The sequence below is a fragment of the Xenopus laevis genome, chromosome 6L (assembly GCF_017654675.1).
Source record: "Xenopus laevis strain J_2021 chromosome 6L, Xenopus_laevis_v10.1, whole genome shotgun sequence".
Lineage (NCBI taxonomy): Eukaryota > Metazoa > Chordata > Amphibia > Anura > Pipidae > Xenopus > Xenopus laevis.
The window spans coordinates 68,491,551-68,513,001 of record NC_054381.1 but is presented as its reverse complement, the minus strand read 5'-3'; the positions used below and the strand labels follow the sequence as shown (position 1 = coordinate 68,513,001).

The 21,451-nt window shown below is 37.8% G+C and overlaps 1 protein-coding gene across 1 annotated transcript in view; it reads left to right on the top strand.

Annotated features, from left to right (window-relative positions):
* The window catches only part of med1l.L (mediator complex subunit 1 like L homeolog), a 39,879-nt gene that overhangs the window by 9,183 nt on the left and 9,245 nt on the right, over positions 1-21,451 (top strand). Inside the window, exons 6-13 of the mRNA XM_041566143.1 lie at positions 1,365-1,393; positions 8,232-8,303; positions 11,104-11,178; positions 12,460-12,533; positions 15,217-15,282; positions 17,638-17,743; positions 18,816-18,940; positions 19,937-20,046. Coding sequence (XP_041422077.1) covers positions 1,365-1,393; positions 8,232-8,303; positions 11,104-11,178; positions 12,460-12,533; positions 15,217-15,282; positions 17,638-17,743; positions 18,816-18,940; positions 19,937-20,046 — 657 coding nt within the window. The remainder of the gene's footprint in view (positions 1-1,364; positions 1,394-8,231; positions 8,304-11,103; positions 11,179-12,459; positions 12,534-15,216; positions 15,283-17,637; positions 17,744-18,815; positions 18,941-19,936; positions 20,047-21,451) is intronic.

Sequence of the window (21,451 nt, the reverse complement as noted above, 5' to 3'; positions counted from 1 at the left end):
AGAAACCCCTTCACAACAGCCAAACAAGTGAACAACACTTGGAGGTCGGTGTATCGATACCCAAGTTTACCAAAAAGAGAAGACTACATGAAAGTAAATACAGATGGTACACTGCAAGGTGCAAACCACTCATAAGCATCAAGAATAGAATCAATGTTGTGACACAGGACCGAAGCAGTCAAATGAATTCTGAGGTGTCCAGAGACACTGTCTGCTCAAATACAGCTAAATGCAGCCAAATTGATTGGGAGGCGTTTCATAATACAGATGGACAATGACCCACAACATACAGCCAAAGCAACCCAAGAGTTTATTAAAGCAAAGAAGTGGAATCCATTCATGAATGGCCAAGTCAGTCATCTGATCTGAACCCAATTGAGCATGCATTTCACTTGTTGAAGACTAAACTTCATACAGAAAGGCCCACAAACAAACAGCAACTGAAAGCCACTGCAGTAAAGGCAGGAAGGAGGAAACCCAGAATCTGGTGATGTCCATGAGTTTAAAGTATAAAAATAACCAATTTTAAGTAACTTTTTAGTTGGTTGCCATTTATTTTTTATAGTTTTTAAATTATTTTAATTTTAAATAATTTAAAATTATTTTTAAGTTTATCATTTTCCAGCTTTCAAGTGGGGGTCACTGACCCTATCTAAAAACAAATGCTTTCTAAGGCTACAAATTTACTGTTATTACTACTTATTACTCATCTTTCTATTCAGGCCTCTCCTATTCATATTCCAGTCTCTTATTTAAATAAATGCACGGTTACTAACGTAATTTGGACCATAGCTACCAGATGCCTGAAATTGCAAACTGCAAAGCTGCTGAATAAAAAGCTAAATAACTTAAAAACCACAAATATTAAAAAAATGGAAACCGATTGCAATTTGTCTCAGAATATCACTCTCTACATCATACTAACAGTTAACTCGAAGGTGAACAACCCCTTTAAGACTTCAGGCTGTCATTGCCAGCAAAGGGGTTTCAACCAAGTATTAGAAATGAACATTTTATTCTCATTTTTTTATTTGTCCAATTTCTTTTGAGCCCCTGAAATGGAGAAGAAAAAAAAAAAAGGCTTTAGTTCCTCACATTTTTATGCATTTTTATGCAATCTTTTTGTTCAACCAGCTGAATTAAAGCTGAAAGTCTGCAGTTCAACTGCATCTGAATTTTCATTTAAAATTCATTGTAGTAATGTACAGAACCAAAATTAGAAAAAAGTTGTCTGTCTAAAGATTTATGGGCCTAATTGTGTATATATACTCTGTACACAGTGTAATAAAGATTTGATAATTAAGCATTAAATCTGTCAAATTGGGCCTTCCAATTCTAATTTTGTGATGTGTTTGTTTTTAAAGGTCTGTAATGAGCTGCTCCAGTTCCTCAGGTAAATAGTTTTTTTTTTTTTTTTTTCCTTTTTAATGAAAGCACTTGTTTTACATGCATGCTGCTATGATGGATTCTAGTTCTGATACTTCTAAAGCAAAAGAGATGTGACACATGCTAACTTACAGTTGCTGTAAAAGTATTATTTTTATATAGTATAACCTCGGTTAAATTTAGCAGACTAGAAATTCATGTATAAATGTTAATTGCATAATACTGACACCTTTAGGGCTTTTACTCAAGAGCGTTTTTACCTGCGCTCCGTTTTTCGGCGTTCAGCCGCAGGGGAGCGCAGGAATAGATGCATTTCATTATTTCAAATGGGGCTGTACTCACACAGGCAAAATGCAGCATGTTGCGTCTCAACCTGCGTTCGGCGCCTACACGCGCCTGTGTGAGTACAGCCCCATTTGAAATAATGAAATGCGTCTATTCCTGCGCTCCCCTGCGGCTGAACGCCGAAAAACGGAGCGCAGGTAAAAACGCTCGTGAGTAAGAGCCCTTACACACATTGCTTTATACAGATTGCTTAATACATCAGTCCCTGCCCTGAGGAGTTTACAATTTAAGATCCTTATGATATTCAACACAAGGGTACATTTAATCAGAAGCCAATTAACCTGTCTGTGTGTTTCTGAACATGCAATCTGCCTACATGTAGTGCTAAGGCTGGATTTGAACGCAGGACCTCATGCTGCAAAGCAGAATGGCTAGTAACCCTGAATTGTGAATGAACACATTTATAATTGTGTAAATATTCTGGGACAGACTCCGTTTTTTGTAAATGTTTAGATCTATTTAGCTGTTTTGCTACTTTCAGAGAGGACAGATACTGTTAATTTATTGCTTGTCATAAGGAGTAAAAAGGGGGAAATCATGTTTGTGTATAAACCACTTCTGAGTCACCACCTCTGTGCACACAATGATTTTTAAAGTTGCACACAAGTTTTGGCCACATGGCTCATATATTAAAGTGGGGTGGCAGGGTGTCCAAGATGGTGCTCTGACCAGATGTGTTGTCTGGCATTGCTTTGTGGTTCTCTTCTCTCCATCCACCTCACTAATATCTTCTATATCTCTTTCGTGGAAAAACACTTGCAAAAAGAACCAAGACTATGGCCTAGTCAGAACACTAGAGGAGATCTGGGATGCCCTTTCCTTGATATAATTGCATAGTGGGTTTACCCAAAAAGGGAGGATGGGAGACCTTTATTGAAAAATGGATCAAAGAAATGCTAGGTACAAACATCTTTATTTAAAAATTCATATATTATGGAAAGGGCCCACTTTCCTGCTCAAGCTGCTACATTTCCATGATGGGCATGTGACCCTTATCAATAGCTCATTACAATTTGAAGGAACCATAGTTTCACTAAACCCACATTCTATCCTTGCATCAAAAACAACAGTGTTCATCTAGGTCATCTCTGAGAAATCCACTTGGCCTACAGCATGCAGTACCCTGCCTGCCTCAAGCTACTGGGCTCACTTTTCCATGCCAATGGAAGAAGACGACCGGCACAAATTGATGGCTATGGGTCAGTTCCTCTAAAGAGATGCAAAATGAGGGCCACATTATACCTCACTGAGACCTTAAACACTCAACTTGAAATCTTTTCTAGGCACTGTCCCAGCAACAGAATTCCAGGGGCACATCCCACCCCTTCATTGCCTAAAATGTGCAAGTTATGAGACCAATCATTGAGGGGTGAGGTGGAAAGGGTTGTATATGTTTGAGTTTTTATGTGTTTGCCAGACTTCAAAGAAGTGCCTATTGCACATGCCTAATTTATTTCAAATAGAGCAGAGGCAGTGAGCATGCCCAGTAGGCACCTCTTTGACGTCATCCTAGTTGGAGAGAGATAAGGAGAGCTCAGGGACAGCTGCTTGTATTAGAAAAACAAAATAAACTAAAGGGAGCGAGAAAGGTATGTTATTTGGGAGACTGTAATTTTATTTTAAAATAAAAGGCTTACCTATAAGTAGGTAAGTTTTGCTTATTTAATTTAACCAGGCTAAAATCAGTATAATATGTTAAGCATCCATTTTGAATATTTTAAGGAACTATTGATCCATTTTAATTAGTAACTTGCATATCATAGAGGAATTTAACAATCTCCTGTGCATGGCCTTTAAAAAAGGTGAAATATGGGTTCTTTGGGTTCAATGTAAAGTCGGCTTTGGGTTAGATATTGGTGAGATTTTCGGGCCCTGCAAAAACTTTGAGTGCATGCATGCTTTACAAAAGATTGCACTTATGTATGTTGTATGAGCAATTGTTGCTACAATTGTATTAAAGGGACTTATTTAACATTTATTTAACTTATTTAACATCTCAGAAAGGGTATGTCTAACAATTTGCAGACACTATACTTGTGCAGCCACATGCAGTGAATGGAATGATATACCAGTCTATTTGTCATTATTTTGTATTTCCAGTTAGGGTTGCCTGTCCATGAATATAAAGATTTGTCAAAAAAAATAGGTTTACTCTTCTGTTCAGTAAAACTGTAATACAACTGCACCTGATGTAACAGACATGTTTAAAGTAATATTGACACCAGAAATTAAACTTTTTTTTTACATCTATCATAATATTGTCTTCACATGCTAGCTATAATTTTGCCATAACAGTATTTACAGATGCTTTTACATTAGCCATCTGAACCCCCGATGTTCCTCTCTGAGGGTGCTGCCATATTTGAGCTTCAGCAGTCTTGGCATTAGAAACTCTAACTGACATGTTGAGAAGGGACAGTCAGGTTGGCAAAACAGTCAGGTTTAGGAACTTCAAGTAACAATTACTTACAAAAGCAGCCTTATGAGTGAAAAACGATCAACATGGCCAATAGGTAACTTTTGATGTACATTGATATTTTGAATAATTTTTTTGTGTCAGTATCACTTTAAGTAATCTTTTTTTGTGAAATGTTATATGTATGATAATAAGGAGGCACTGTTAACCAGACTGTATCTTGCAAAATTGAGCATTTGTTCTTAGATTGGCTCAGTAGGGCTGACAAGGGAAAGTTGTGCTCACCACTATTTTTTAAAACCATTAGGCGGGGGTGCAATGAGGGTGTGACCACAAAATACATATAGTCAACTACAAGACGTCCTCTGCACTCAACCCATTATCAATATATTTAAGACAGAGACATTTTGTGCATACTGCTACTAAAAAATGCCTTACCCTTTAAACAACACAGGGATTGTTTGTCCATATATTGCAATATATTTAAGCTGGCCAACTACGTCAAAGTCATCCCGTATCTGGCCAGTCCTACGCTTAATTTTCATCTGATTCATTAAGAATTCAATTGCTTATACATTTTACAAAGGGACTAAGTTTTACCTGCAACTTACTAGCTGCTTTCAAAGTAAAACTCCCAAACTTGGCTGCCCTTTTATTAGAAACCAGTGGGATCACCTGACTATAGCTGGGAGGGGTGGGAGCTACAACATAGAGCTGGTCACTGCTCCTGTATAACTATAACAAACAAGGGAAAGTTGTGCTCACCACTATTTTTTAAAACCATTAGGCGGGGGTGCAATGAGGGTGTGACCACAAAATACATATAGTCAACTACAAGAGGTCCTCTGCACTCAACCCATTATCAATATATTTAAGACAGAGACATTTTGTGCATACTGCTACTAAAAAATGCCTTACCCTTTAAACTAATAAAAGGGCAGCCAAGTTTGGGAGTTTTACTTTGAAAGCAGCTAGTAAGTTGCAGGTAAAACTTAGTCCCTTTGTAAAATGTATAAGCAATTAAATTCTTAATGAATCAGATGAAAATTAAGCGTAGGACTGGCCAGATATGGGATGACTTTGACGTAGTTGGCCAGCTTAAATATATTGCAATATATGGACAAACAATCCCTGTGTTGTTTAAAGGGTAAGGCATTTTTTAGTAGCAGTATGCACAAAATGTCTCTGTCTTAAATATATTGATAATGGGTTGAGTGCAGAGGACCTCTTGTAGTTGACTATATGTATTTTGTGGTCACACCCTCATTGCACCCCCGCCTAATGGTTTTAAAAAATAGTGGTGAGCACAACTTTCCCTTGTTTGTTAGTTATACAGGAGCAGTGACCAGCTCTATGTTGTAGCTCCCACCCCTCCCAGCTATAGTCAGGTGATCCCACTGTGTCTAATAAAAGGGCAGCCAAGTTTGGGAGTTTTACTTTGAAAGCAGCTAGTAAGTTGCAGGTAAAACTTAGTCCCTTTGTAAAATGTATAAGCAATTGAATTCTTAATGAATCCGATGAAAATTAAGCGTAGGACTGGCCAGATATGGGATGACTTTGACGTAGTTGGCCAGCTTAAATATATTGCAATATATGGACAAACAATCCCTGTGTTGTTTAAAGGGTAAGGCATTTTTTAGTAGCAGTATGCACAAAATGTCTCTGTCTTAAATATATTGATAATGGGTTGAGTGCAGAGGACCTCTTGTAGTTGACTCAGTAGGGCTCAAACATTGAGGTCTGTGCCGTGATGTGATAGAGGCATTCTAACTATTTTTTAAAAAGTGTAGTGCTGTCCAGAATGGACAATAGATTAACTAGAAAGGGAGTATAACCTATATTGACCAGGCACTGAAAGAATATTATGTTTTTGCTTCAGAAAATTCTACCCCTCCCCAGTGGAATATTATCATTTGTCTCATTATGTTGTTACAGCAGTTGGCTTTCCCCCTTTCTGGTTAAGGCTAATGGCACATGGGGAGATTAGCTGCCCACGTTTAAATCTTAGCTACTGCAGGCAATAGATTTCCCCGAAATGCTTTCCAACTGGCAATAAAGTAAATCATCAGTGGGAAAGTATATGCAACACTACATTTTCCAAAGTTTCCCTGTGAGTAACAGCCAACTGCTGCCAGTCCAGGCCACTTTCCATATTTAAAATCTCATGTGGGTCTATTTGACACAGCCAACCTTTCTGCTGATCCATGAAGTTCGCACCGAGGCACGATTTATATCTTAACATTACAACTATGTAACGAAAGGGCTGGGAATGGTTTTCCCACATTCCCATGGTCTTTTAATTATCTATGCAACCTTACATGATAGGCCCACTGAACCTTCTCAGTACATTTATGTTTGCCCACTCATAACCAACACTGTCAATACTGAGGAAAGTCTCTAGTCAACTTGACATACTTGGTCCAGGTATACAGTTAGGCCCATAAATATTTGGACAGAGACTTTTCTAATTTTGGTTCTGTACATTACCACGAGGAATTTTAAATAAAACAACTCAGATGCAGTTGAACTGCAGACTTTCAGCTTTAATTCAGTGGGTTGAACAAAGATTGCATAAAAATGTGAGGAGCTAAAACCTTTTTTTTAACACAATCTCTTCATTTCAGGGGCTCACAAGTAATTGGACAAATTAAAAAACTGAAAATAAAATGTTCATTTCTAATACTTGGTTGAAAACCCTTTGCTGGCAATGACAGCCTAAAGTCTTGAACTTGTGGACATCACCAGATTCAGGGTTCCCTCCTTTTTAATGCTCTGCCAGGCCTTTACTGCAGCAGCTTTCAATTGCTGTTTGTTTGTGGGCCTTTCTGTCTGTAGTTTAGTCTTCAAGTGAAATGCATGCTCAATTGGGTTCAGATCAGGTGACTGACTTGGCCATTCAAGAATATTCCACTTCTTTGCTTTAATAAACTCCTGGGTTGCTTTGGCTGTATGTTTTGGGTCATTGTCAGTCTGTATTATGAAACACCTCCCAATAAATTTGACTGCATTTAGCTGGATTTGAGCAGACCGTGTCTGAACACCTCCGAATTCATTTGGCTGCTTCTGTCCTGTGTCACATCATCGATAACACTAGTTTCCCAGTGCCACTGGCAGCCATGCACGCCCAAGCCATGACGCTGCTCCACCATGTTTTATAGAGATGTGGTATGCTTTACGGTCATGAGCTGTTCCACGCCTCCTTCATACTTTTTTCTTGCCAAAGAATGTTTTTCCAGAATTTTGCTGGCTTTTTTAGATTTTATTTTTATTTTTTAGCAAAGTCCAATCTAGCCTTTCCATTCTTAAAGGGGAAGGAAACCTAGTTGGCGCAAACCCCCCACCCCCCCTCCCGTTTGTTGCCCACCCTCCCTCCTACCCCCTGGCCTACCCGTCCCGCTGGGCAAATGCCCCTAACTTGTTACTTACCCTTCTGCGCAGGTCCAGTCCAGGGAGTTCACGGACGACATCTTCTTCCACGCGATCTTCTTCCTGCTGTGAACGGCGCATGCGCAGTAGGATCATTTCGCCGGTACGATCTACTGAGCATGCGCGTGACTTTTGGCGCATGCGCAGTAGATCCGTACCAGCGAAATGATCCTACTGCGCATGCGCCAAAACGCCGTTCACAGCAGGAAGAAGATCTCTGTCCAAATATTTATGGGCCTAACTGTAGATCTAGAAAAATGTACCATGAGCACTTTTGATGCTCACATCCTCTTCCAAGCATCATCCATGAGTGGACAAAGTGCTGATTAGTACAGGCCAGCTACTGATAATATAAGGTAGAAAATAAGGGGGGGAAAACTGATCACTAGTATAAAAAAGGTGTTTAACTGCTATTCTAGGAGATGGGTTTTTTTTTTATACATGTTAGATATTTATCAGTGGGTGAAAGAACAGTTTACCATGGGATAACTCTTATGCAATAGGGAACTGCGGATTTCACTCTGGGGAGAGTTTTGAACTTTTTAACCCTTTGAGTGGTAATTTACCCACTATGGAGCATACTTTTCAAACTCTTCACAAAACTACTTGTATGTAAGAATAAATGTCTGCTTCTAATTCTTCAATATGTCTTTTGCAGGGCAAAGGATTTTGAATCTTTTGGTCAAAGTTTGGAAGGACTACTACGTTTATACAACATTCCAGGAAACAGGTAGAGTGTAAATAGAAAACTTGTATGCTGTTTATTCTTAGAACCCCACATACCAAGTGTATACTTTAACACCTGCAGACACGTTTACGCTATACTATAAATGTTTCAATGTTGCTCTTTGTTGAGCTGTTTTTTAAATTTTGTCTGTAGTTAGGGAAAAACGACTATTACTCTGTCCATCCAAGCTGTACTACCCCACTGGTTATATTTATATATATATATATATATCATGGTCTTGATAAAGGTCTTAGGAGCAGACCGAAATGTTGGCCGAATTTTTTAATGTAATTTAATAAACATGGATTTTTAATCTTTTGTACACAAACCCTGGTGTGCATCTTTTTTTCGTTCGACATTTGGATAATTTTGCCCTTGAAGATAGCACCCAGGTATCGACTCAGAATCATGCATTACGGTGTGCGTTAAGAACCTCTGGACTATATATATATATATATATATATATATATATATATATATATATATATATATATATATATATATATATATATATATATATATATATATATATATATATATATAGACAAATACAAGATTCCTCTGCACTCAACCCATTATCAATATATTTAAGACAGCGACATTTTGTGCATACTGCTACTGAAAAATGCCTTACCCTTTAAACAAAACAGGGATTGTTTGTCCATATATTGCAATATATTTAAGCTGGCCAACTACGTCAAAGTCATCCCATATCTGGCCAGTCCTATGCTCAATTTTCATCTGATTCATTAAGAATTCTATGGTTTAATTATACATTTTATAAAAGGGACGAATACGTTTTACCTGCAACTTACTAGCTGCTTTCAAAGTAAAACTCCCAAACTTGGCTGCCCTTTTATTAGACACCAGTGGGATCACCTGACTATAGTTGGAGGGGGTGGGAGCTACAACATGGAGCTGGTCACTGCTCCTGTATAACTATAACAAACAGGGGAAAGTTGTGCTCACCACTAGTTTTTAAAATCATTAGGCGGGGGTGCAATGAGGCTGTGACCACAAAATACATATAGACAAATACAAGATTCCTCTGTACTCAACCCATTATCAATATATTTAAGACAGCGACATTTTGTGCATACTGCTACTGAAAAATGCCTTACCCTTTAAACAAAACAGGGATTGTTTGTCCATATATTGCAATATATTTAAGCTGGCCAACTACGTCAAAGTCATCCCATATCTGGCCAGTCCTATACTCAATTTTCATCTGATTCATTAAGAATTCTATGGTTTAATTATACATTCTACATGAAATAATTTATATTTTATAAATGCAGATGTGGTAAAGAATAACCTGACCAAATAGAATATCTGCATTTATTTTAGCATCAGTATTACTTTATTTAATTTTGTATTTTTATTAATTTATAATATATTGTTCTCATACCCAAACCACTGTGACGTTATATGCTTGTGGTGGAGAGAGGAACAAATTCTTAATTTTAAAAAAAAAAAAATCTTCCTTCTGCTGACCTGCTATAAATTTGCAGGGTTGTGCAGTGGAGTTCAAAGGCACCATCTTCTGTCTGTCGTCTGACCCTCTTCTGTAAAGCAATGAAACGGATCTTGAAAGAGCATGCGTAGTTCAATCTATGTCGTGAATCATCTCTTTGGAACTGTTACAATTTGCTGCATTAGTTGATACATATATCAGCATCTGTGGAATATTGGCAACTATTCTATCAATTAGTACAGCTGCCTTTAAAGGGGAACTCCACAAAAACATTACTGAAGCTTTTTGAAAATAACATAATTTCAAGCAACTTTGCAATATACATCAATTAAAAATTATGCAGACTTTTTTATGATTTTTAATGGTTTCTGACAGTTCCCTAAGCCTAGCCCCCTGCTTTTCTGCTGATCTTTCTGATTACTTTGCTGAGCTGGCTGACTGTTACTTTGTATCAACAGCCAGCTGTCATTATACTGCATCCACCAAACCCCACAATTCCTGCACACGTGATTTCAATAATTAAGGGAACATCATAGTGCAATGTATTGTGGGTTATGTAGTCCCTGCATGCTGTCTGTAAACAGTGGAGTAGTTGTTACAATTTTTAACATCAGTGTTTAGTCCTTCCTTCCTTCCTTCCTTGCCAGGATTTCTAATGATAAAGAAAGAGAAGAACTGTTATCCAGCAGAAATGCAGCATAGAAAATGGCATTTGTTCATACTTTTTGAAGAAATAGATGGGTATATTAGGGGTTTCTGTGTAATGTGGGCCTCTTTATCAAATTTTGGTTTCGAAGCCTGAGTTCCCCTTTAATGAAACTTGGTTCTGGTGAACTATCTAAAAACAGAAGCAATAACTCCAAGACTACAGGTGAAGGTGGAAAATGGGACAGGCTAAAGAACTTGGTATTCCCATATGAAACTGGGGTGACGATGTCGGAAAAAGGATTTTTAACAAATACTACATCCCTGTCTGCTTTTCACCCAGCAACACACTTAGGTAGCAACTGGTTCAGCAATTTGAAGGGAAACCAGCAGGACGAGTGTCTTGCAAGCGGAATTAAGCCTGCATGTTTATTGCTGACAGACATGTCAGACAGCCTTACCACTAATACTAAAATTCTTTGAACTTATCACTATTACTCTGTTTGAACAGTGGCATAACTAACTACCAGGGGGTGCAATAAAGCACTATTGTTTTCAGAAAGTGTCTGTGAGACACAAGTCTGGGGGGGGGGGCTATTTACAATGGGTGTTTGTTTTAAGAATGTTTTGTTTTTTAACATCTTAAACTTCTTCAATATATAATTTACCTTTTCTGTTTTATAGTGAAATAAAAGCTAAGGTATATGTTGCCTTGAGGTCCTTAGAAGCAGATCTGAGTGGAATATTTAATATTTTCAGGTACCATACATGTTTGTGTTGTCCTACATTTCAGTTATATGCTTAGCCTATAAAAATATAAAACATGAAATGTATTTATGTGGGTCCCTTCCTGTATTCCTTTACTAATAAAAGGTAATAAAAAGATGGTATTCCTGTTTTTGACTGATTTAACTTTTGCTGTAATATAAGCCAGTGCCTTGTCTTTGTTGATGCAGAACAGTGGTGCAGTTTTCTCCAAAGAGGAGCACCAGACCAGTGAAACAACTTTGTTTGACTGGGGTTTAAAAGCTTGTTTTTTATACCGGTGCTCTCTAAAAGAAATTGGATGGGGGTAATTATGTTGCTTAAAATAGCTTCTATTTAGACTTGTAATAGTGTTTCCCTCTTGATATTTGTCATACTGATTTCTTTCATGAAAGTGTAATAGCTGCTTTTTGTATTCATTTGTGGGACTGTAGTCTATGCACATGAATTGGGCGTGGGACTATTATTCAAAGAATTATTATTGTGAAAGATCTTAAAGTGTACAATTTAACCATTTTGAACGACAATATATCAATAGCACTGATTACAGTTTCTTGACCTACCAGACTTCTTTTTCTACCCCCCCTCACACACAACAAGCATCATATACACTTCAATCTGCTCTTGCTCACATACTTCAGCATCACACTATCTTGCTGCTTCCCTGTCATCTCGGTGATCTCAGGGGAAACCTGTGATACAGCCACTGGAAATGCTTTTGGTGCCAAATGGACCTTTCAGATTGAAGTCCTCCGTAACACTCCCCCTATATGTCTACGAATCTTATCCAGGCACAATGTTTGGATGGATTTGACAACATGGGAACAGTTTATGTATTTCTATGAAGAACAGCATAGTTGAAAAAAAGATTCTCTAAGAAAGTAGGGCAATGTTTATGATGTTACAGAGCATTTTAATTTCTCCTTTCCATTGACTCCAATGCAGACATTTTCATAAATTATTCTGTAGTTTCTCAAAAAGTTCGCTCATCACTTCTCAGAATAAGTGTTTTGTTTACAAGCAATATCGGTGATTGATAACCGGTGGGGGAAGTTTATTCTTTCCATTGCCACACCTGACCCTTTTACTTTTATCTGTTTTAAAACAACTGCATTCACTATTGCTTTACACTAAACATTTTGACATCAACTAATATTTAAAATGTTTTAAATTTGTTTATTGTTAAATTATCAGTTTATTTAAACAGAGTTTTATGTCTATTTGCAAATAACGCCACTGTGACTCATGTATGCTTTCAATTATTTTGTTTTTTAGCTCTAAAAGTACCGACAAAAGGGAATCTGCAATTTTGCATGGACAAGTGGGTTTTCTCTCCCCTAGATGTGGAGGTGAGTTTTTTTTCTCAACAAATGTATCTCTGCAGGTATAATTTTAAATAATGAAAGCATAAATATTAACAGAGAAAATTGCATCAAAAACAAAGAAATATTAAATGTGAAACCATATTATGATCTACATCTTGGTATAACAAAATAAACAGTGCCTTGCAAAAGCCGTTACCCCCCCTTGGCATTTTTCAAGTTATGTTGCCTCACAACCTGGAATTAAAATGGATTGTTTGAGAGTTTGTACCATTTCATTTACAGAACATGCCTACAACTTTGAAGAAGTGAAGCAAACCACAAATAGGACAAAATAACAGAAATCTTCACTGTTCACCCCCCTAACGTCAGTACTTTGTAGAGCCACCTTTTGCGGCAATTACAGCTGCAAGTCGCTTTGAATAAGTCTCTATGAGCTTGCCATTGGGATTTTTGCCCATTCCTCAAGGCAAAAAACTGCTCCAGCTCTTTCATGTTGTATGGTTTTAACTTGAGAACACTAATCTTCAAGTCTGACCACAGATTGTCAATTGGATTGAGGTCTAGACTTTGACTAGGCCGTTTCAGCACATATAAATGTTTCCCCTTAAACCACCCGAGTTTTGCTTTAGCAGTATGCTTTGGGTCATTGTCTTGCTGGAAGGTGAACCTCCGTCCAAGTCTCAAATCACAGGCAGACTGACACAGATTTTGCTCAAAAATATCCCTGTATTTAGCACCATCCATCTTTCCCTCGACTTGGACCAGTTTCCCAGTCCCTGCTGCTGAAAAACATCCCCACAGCATGATGCTGCCACCATCATAAGTATTACATACCCAACAGTTACTTTTCAGCAAGGCACTGTTAATAGCATTAATGCAGAGGATTGTTCTCTTATCTATAAACAAACTGAGGCAGAAGGCCCACTATAGGATGACTTTGGGACACCGTATGAATGCACCTTAAACATAAATTTTGAATATAAAAACATTTTAAAAGATTTTTTAAATTACACTTTTCAAATATAGGTACTTTACAATATTCCCATGTTAAAATTAGGGCATTTCAAAGTCAAAGTAAACTTTATTGTCATCTCAGCAGTATAATAATATACAGTGAGACGAGACGACGAGGCTCCAGATAGTACATATCACAAAAAGGCACTTAACGGCCATACACGGGCCGATAAAAGCTGCCGACAGACCGATCGGCCAGATCTCGACCGGATGGGACTAAAAATCCCGTCGGATCGCGGCCGCATCTGTTCGTTGATGTGGTCCCGCGATCCGCCCGTTTGCGTTTGCTAGGATCCGATCGTTGGGCCCTAGGGCCCACGATCGGATCAGTCCGATATTGCCCACCTCAAGGTGGGCATATCGGAGGGAGATCCGCTCGTTTGGCGACATCGCCAAACGAGCGGATCTCTCCATGTATGGCCACCTTTAAAAATACACAATAAATATGTAAACATGAAATGTGCAATATATAGGCAGAAATTGGATATATACATGTGTAAACCTTTTAGAATTGTGCAAATAAATTAACAATTCACAAAGTTCATAGTTCAGGTGTGTCTGGAATGTAGTGGGAGGACAGGCAGTGAGTTGAGGAGTCTGATAGCTTGCGGAATAAAGCTTTCGCGCAGCCTGGTTGTTCGGGCTTTAATACTGCGAAAGCATCTGTCGGATGGGAGCAGCGTGAACAGTCCATGTGAGGGGTGTGTGGAGTCCAGTGCAATGCAGGAGGCCTTTCTTACACAGCGCTTGTGGAAGATGTCCTGCAGTGATGGAAGAGCCGCTCCAATGATGTTGCCAGCTGCTCTGACAGTCTGCTGTAGACTTTTCCGGTCAGCAGAGCTGGCACTACTGTACCAAGTGGAGATGCAGCTCGTCAGGACGCTCTCTATGGTGCCCCTGTAGAACACTGTGAGGGTGGGAGGCGGAAGGCTGGCCCGTTTCAGTCATCTTAGGAAGTGAAGACGCTGCTGAGCCTTTTTGGTGATGGAGGTGGTGTTGGTGGTCCAGGTGAGGTCATCAGAGATGTGGACTCCCACATCCCATTGGTGTTCTTTACACAGCTATATAGATTGGGTCACCCCAATCTATATAGCTGTGATGAATTGCACCTCAATGGAAGGACGGAGTCCACTGTGCTAGTGGAAAAGACTGGCTACTAGGCAGTGGCATTAGAAAGGGGGGAGGTGTGAGGGCAGGGGCACACGAGCTAAGGAGATCCCTCTGTTACAAAGAAACCAGTCTAATAGTAAACAAAATAGGCACTGAACTTGATGGACTTTGGTGTTTTTTTCAACCCAATTTAACTAACAATGTAACCAGTCTTACTGAACAGGAACACGTTTACATTATAGGAGCTTGTAGGTAGAGATACTTTGGGTCATATTTATTAAAGAGTGAAAATAGAGCATGCTCCAACCCAGCCAAACTGGCTGCTGTGGGGCCTGCACTTTAAAACACCAAGCTAACTATGTGCTGACTATTCTACAAGTGTTGCTAAATTTCTAAATGAGCTAGAGTGCAGGACTACAACTAGTGCTATGCATCAGAGACTCTCTTTCTAACATGACTTATAAAAAACAATTGTTACTTTACAACCTCTCTCTCTATTTCTATTTGGAAAAGACAATTTTAACCCTATGCGCATAATTATAATGTATGCATTATGTCATTAAAACTAGAGTTTTTCTTTTAGGAACTCCAATGGGTATTGAATATTATGTTTCGCCATGTCAGCTTTTAGAAGAAAAGCTAAAGCCAGGTAAAGTTTCAATACTGAAATATAAAACTTGGTAGTTACGTGGATAACCAATAGATCAGGAGAGAATATTAAGCCACACTGGTGTTCTTTTTTTTTTTTTAACTTTTTCATATTTTTCTGTTGTATTTTGTTATTGCATTTCAGTCTTTATTCTACTTTTAGTAAGAAGAAAATGTAACTGCTTCACTTTCTTACTGTATAAACCATGAAGAGTTGACTTCAATTATTCTGGCATAATCTTACAGTTGTAAATCTATTCTGCCTTCAGTTCTGCAATATGCTTTTAGGAATGTATATATATATATTTTTTTTTGTTAAACAATGAAATAAGTTCCATTTCATATAAGAAAGTTAGAGTATTTGGATTCCAAGATGACACGTGGTAGGGGGAACACCCCCTTGAAAGATGCTTCTAATGTCACATTAGATGGTTGCTCTTATGTTATACTTCATAAATTCTATATCACTTTTTTACTACAATGCAAACATTTATTTAATGTAATACTACTATAATAATAATTTTGTATAGTAGGTGAGTCAGCATGTTCAATTGCTAAGTGCCGTAGATACAAGGAACATAGCTATTTTCGTGTTATATTGCTTGTATTGTTCATCCTATTGAAGCACAAAGATGGTGTTTCTAACTTCTTGTACATGTTGAACTTGACAGGCAGAACAGTAACAGGCAAATTTATTAAGGATCGAGTTGTGATTTCCACAAAATATTAGATTTTCAAGGTTATTTTTCTTTAATCAAAAATCTATTTTTCGGTTTCAAAAAAACCCCTCAAGTTTTACATTTATAATACCCCAGCCCTGAAAATAGTTAAAATCCGAAAATACACCATCTAAAACCTGTTGAGGTCATGTAGGAGTCAATGGCAGAGGTCCCATGAAATATTTGAAGATGTTAATAGCCTTCATGATGTTTTTTTGGTGGGTTTCACTCGAAAACAAGATCAATTCAGGTTTCTTGTTAAATAAGAAACCATTCGAATTGTGAGTTCATTCGAGGTATAAAAAAAAAGCTCTAAAATTCAACCTTTGATAAATAACCACCTAGGTGTCTGTTTTTCTGGGGTGCTGGAAGCAACTTAAGTAGGGTTGCACTTTAATGTTCACTGAAATACAACCATACTGTTTAATAACCTACAGTTTACAAAAGGGATTCTGTAATGGGAAAACAACCCATCCGTTTTTCAAAAGAGCAAACAGATTTTTTAAATTTAATTTTGAAATTTGACATTGGGCTAGACATGTTGTCAGGTTTCCTCACTTGTGCTCTGAAAAACTGTAGTCGCTCTTTACTGCTGCATTGCAAGTTGGAGTGATATCACCCCTCTCCCTTTCCCCCCAGCAGCCCATCAACAGAACAATGGGAATGTGACAAGATAACAGCTCCCAGACACAAAATAACAACTCCTTGGTACATGTGAAAATAGCACTCGATAGTAAAAATCCAAGTCCCACTGCTATACCAAATTGAGTTGGAGAAACAATAGCCTGTCTGAAAGCAATTCCGTCATCAAGTGCTGGCTCTTTCTGAAAGCACAGAATCCTGCAAAATGACCAATATTACAAGTAAAAAAAAAAATATATACTTGGTTCAGAAAAACTATTTTAAATGGTATAAGGAGTGAATTATTTACACCATAAAAATCATGACCATATTCCATTAAAATAATACTAGTAACAGTAAAAAGCCCATAATCAATGTCCTACATTTTCTATATAGGGATTCTTGCTAAAGAAGAGAACTCTAGATAAAGAGGGGTTTCTGCTTCCCCTATCTTCACAAGCCCCTGTAGCACTGGTCAAGGGGATGAATTATTTTGCACAGCTGATAACTTTGAGTAAAATATTTCCTATCTTCATATAGATTGCCTTTGTGAGACTTAAAGCTTAGTGTGGTTTTACTTGCATACTGAATTTTTACCAAATATTACTGATTGATCCCTCCCTATATATCAAGCCATTCCCTTAAAATACATTTTAAGCAATATCCCGTACGAAGTCTTAGTAGTGATTCCCTTCCTTCCCTGAAAGCATAAGTGGGGTGGGGTTTATAAGCAATGCAGATTCACTAGGCCTCCCTCTCTTGCCAGTTGCCTGTAGGTTGTAGGGTATGCTCTACTTTATAGTTACTCCCAATGTTACCTCAAATTTATGTTGTTAATCTCTTTATGCCCATTATTAACTGTGTGTGCAAAGATGCAGCTTTGTCCAAATAAATATTAAATGGTGTGTCACACACAATTCTGTGTGTGCAGCACAACTTGTAGTGTGCACAGCTTAGATGGAATATTTGTTATTTCACTGGTTGTGCCTAACAGTACATTATTTAACCAAATGCAGGATCACTGGTGGTTGGATTTAAAGCTTATCTGAGTATCATGGGTACAAACAACTGGTTCCGGCTTCCAAGTTCTCCACTGTTTAGTGGTCTTCAGCAAGATAGCAAGTATGTTTCTATGTATGTTAAATCTTGTCATACACTAGAATCTCTGGCACTGTTTGCTTTATTCTCCACATCAAGGCAGCATCTAACTACTCTTGACAATTAATAACTGACAAGCCTCCCCTTTTCCCTCCCATTTAGCCTTCTCTTTATTTTAATCTTCATCACTGCCCTCTTTGTATCCATTGTACTTATTAACATATTTAATAAACCTATTTAAGAAAATGAAAAAATATAGGGATGCACTGAATCCAGGATTCGGTTTGGGATTCGGCCAGAATTCCGCCTTTTTCAGCAGGATTCAGCCAAATCCTTCTGCCCAGCTGAACCGAATCTGAATCCGAATTTGCACATTAGGATTCGGTTCGATATTCAGCCGAATCTTTGACAATGGATTTGGGAGTTTGGCCGAATCCAAAATAGTGGATTTGGTGCATCCCTACAAAAATATTCCAGGTACTTTTTCAGGAAGTACATTCCTACAGAGAATGAATTACAGCGATAGTGGGTGAAAAATTCAGAGGTAGCATTCAAAATTTTTACCAGAACTAATGACACCAAGAATATTAACAGTGATTTTATGGAAGATGCGCCTAAAAGATTTTACGCTTTTTAAAAATTGTGACATCCTAAATGACAATATTATAGAGGATTATAGAGCTGTTCCCACTATTCAAAGTTTTTAATAAGATACTATAAAATTATTGCAGAGTCCATGTACCAGTGGTGGAGGCATGCAGCCAAAAGTAACTGGTTACAAGGACGACATTGAGGTATTGTGTACAGGTGGGCGCTCTTCTTTTTAAATTTAAAGAACATTTTGTATGTTAGCAGTAGTGGACTTGGATTATCTCAGGCTTTTCAATACAGCAAATGAAATGTTTTAGGATTTTAGAGTTTTAGATAATCTTATTTCAGTTAATCCGTACCAATCTATGCTGGCAGCGCCTCAAGCATTTTCGTTTATCTCCGTACATGGTTATTTCAATTTAGTTTAAAAAACTAATCCTACATATGTACAAATTGATAGGCAGTGTTATGCTTGCTTTATTTAATCTGGTTTCCATTCTTTCAGCATCCCTTTGTTTTCTTTGCTTAATGATGAATGCAGCATGGATTTACCTGCTTGCTTTTGCTTCATGTTCACTGATCCTCTACCATTACTTCTACCTTTTGTTCAGAAAATCCAGTGTATTACAGGTATGAATTAAATATTAAGAATGTCAACATGGAATTTAAAATGATTCTAAAAAAGCAACTTTCATGTGTGTAATTAATTGATTCCTCTGGAACTGCGTTCTGTCTAAACTGCGTTCTGTCTAAACTGTATGGCAACGCCTATTTTATATTTATTCCTACTTTGCCTTTAGAATAAAACTTTGTAGATGTTTTTAGTCTGTGGTATTACGGTACTGTGATCCGAATTACATAATGAAAACTCTAGGTCCCAAGCGTTCCAGATAATATATCCTATATCTGCATTGGTTAATATTAATTAAATTTAATAGGATTTTTTTTTTAAAAATGATTATTGCCTATAGCTTTTTAATGAATTTGAGATGTCAAATGAGTCATTTTGGCTTGTCTGGAATAAGAAATCCTGATAATTACATCAATGACAATACCTTTCCTTTCGGTTCAATTACATCAATGACAATACCTTTCCTTTCGGTTCAATTGAAATTGCTACATGTAAAACACAGTAACTAAAGCGATTGTGGGTAATCATTCAAAAATGACTTTTTCCTAATTTTTGTGTGACTACCTGGGCTCCACCCACATTCAGTGTTTTAAATGCAAAAATTTCACTGAACCCAGATGGAAAGGTATTTTTGATATTTTTAACGCTTTGCCATCCACGGGTGACAAAGCTCCATATCTGTGTTTCGGTTTCACAGGATTTTGGTATGCCAATATGTTAGAAACCAGATTGATCCTTAACTGATAAGTGTTAACAGCTAATGCTAGGCTGTGGGCAGTTAGTAAGTGTCAAAATGCCTCTAAGTAGCAATGGAAACTGATGCTGGCATTCCAAATATGACGTGTGCTCAAATATTAATGCATATTAGCTTTAGGGTATTGTTACACTGTTGTTGTACATACTTCTTGCTATTTTAAGAAAGATTATCACATCTTCATCTCTTTCATATATACATTACTGTATGGAAGAAATAATTGAAAATGTTTGCTTTTAAGGGCTTCCTGTTGCTGGAATCAAGCAAGCTCCATTTCATGAACTAATTATTCACCTAGAAAATAATTGCTGCAAGACTGATGGCGCCAGTACAGATGCTCAGTTCATATTGGTAGGCAGCGTTTTCTGGAAGAGGCTGAATATTTTTGGGGCTATTTAACTTTACTATACAGTCGGGAAGGTGGGAGTGTTAGCCAGAAGTAGTGACAAAAAGAATGCATGCATGTATAAACTTAGTTGGATGGATGATACCAGCTGGAAAACTTATAAACCAAGGCCTTAGTTGAGGTTAGATCATTTGTGCAGCAGCAGGTCCCACAGTAGAAGAGAAAGGTGCATCTCTATGGGGTGCAATTAAACCTATTTTTTCACAATAGGGGGCTAGTTGCACCAGCAGACACTGAGCATCTTGGAAAAATATTGCAAGAGAACTAGTTTTAAGTAAAGAATGACCTGGCAAAAATCAACATTTTAGCAGGACAGTTATACCAAATACAATTCAATGTTTCAATAGAGTTGGCCAAGAACAAAATTGTATACAGTCCAATAAGCTGGCAGCCTAGTCTGTCCACCATTGTATTGCCAACTATAGAATTTCCTGCAGGGAATCTCTGAGTGCATTGTGCCTCCTGCAACAATGCCATAGGCAGGATCAGAATATGTATTTTGTGCTTGGACATACCCATAACTCCCTGTGACTTCAGATCTAAATGACTGGACTAATAGAACATGACTACTGCTGCTAAGTAAGAGAGTTCTTGCAGAATAGGATGGCATAGGGGGCAGGCCTGGACTGGCAATCTGTGGGTTCTGGCAAATGCCAGGGGGCCTCTATGTGGGCTTATTGGGTATCTGTGTACCTGAAATGCCAGGGCCTATTTTAATTCTCAGTCCGGACCTGATTGGTGGCATATTCAGCGAAATGTCTTAAATTACATTGATCACAGTAATATATATTTAGAGATGACTTTACCTTTCTAATGAGAACAGAAGGTATAATGGCCCTTTAAAGGCAGGAACTTTTTAACACCATGAAAGAATATTGTTTTGCTGGGCAGCTTAATGTAACCTATTTTTTTTTTAACTTGTTTGAACTGTAATATTTCATATAAAGAATTGTCTTGAAACCAGTTAGTGCACTTTTGTTTAGGTTTTAAAAATCAAGGAGAGAGAGAGACTGACTCTCTCATGAGGCCTGGGGGAATAGTTTTATAACCCTTGAGTTAGACATTAGAAAGGCTTTACCTTGAGGCAATGGAAGCTTCTGTTACAGTGGATTGTTAGAACAGTTTCTCATGTTTATGAAGCTTTAGATACTGTCAGTTTTCCTGTTCTTTGTCTCTGTGACTTTCCTGTGTTGAATGGTAAATGTTTTTATATGAGTGGCAAGGGATTTAAAAGATAGATATTTATACTCTACTCTTCTTTGGTAGCTTTTGCTACAAACAGTTTGCCACCCTTGGGTATTGCTACCAGAGCAAGATAATTAAACTTCCTTAGGGTAAGGTCACACAGAG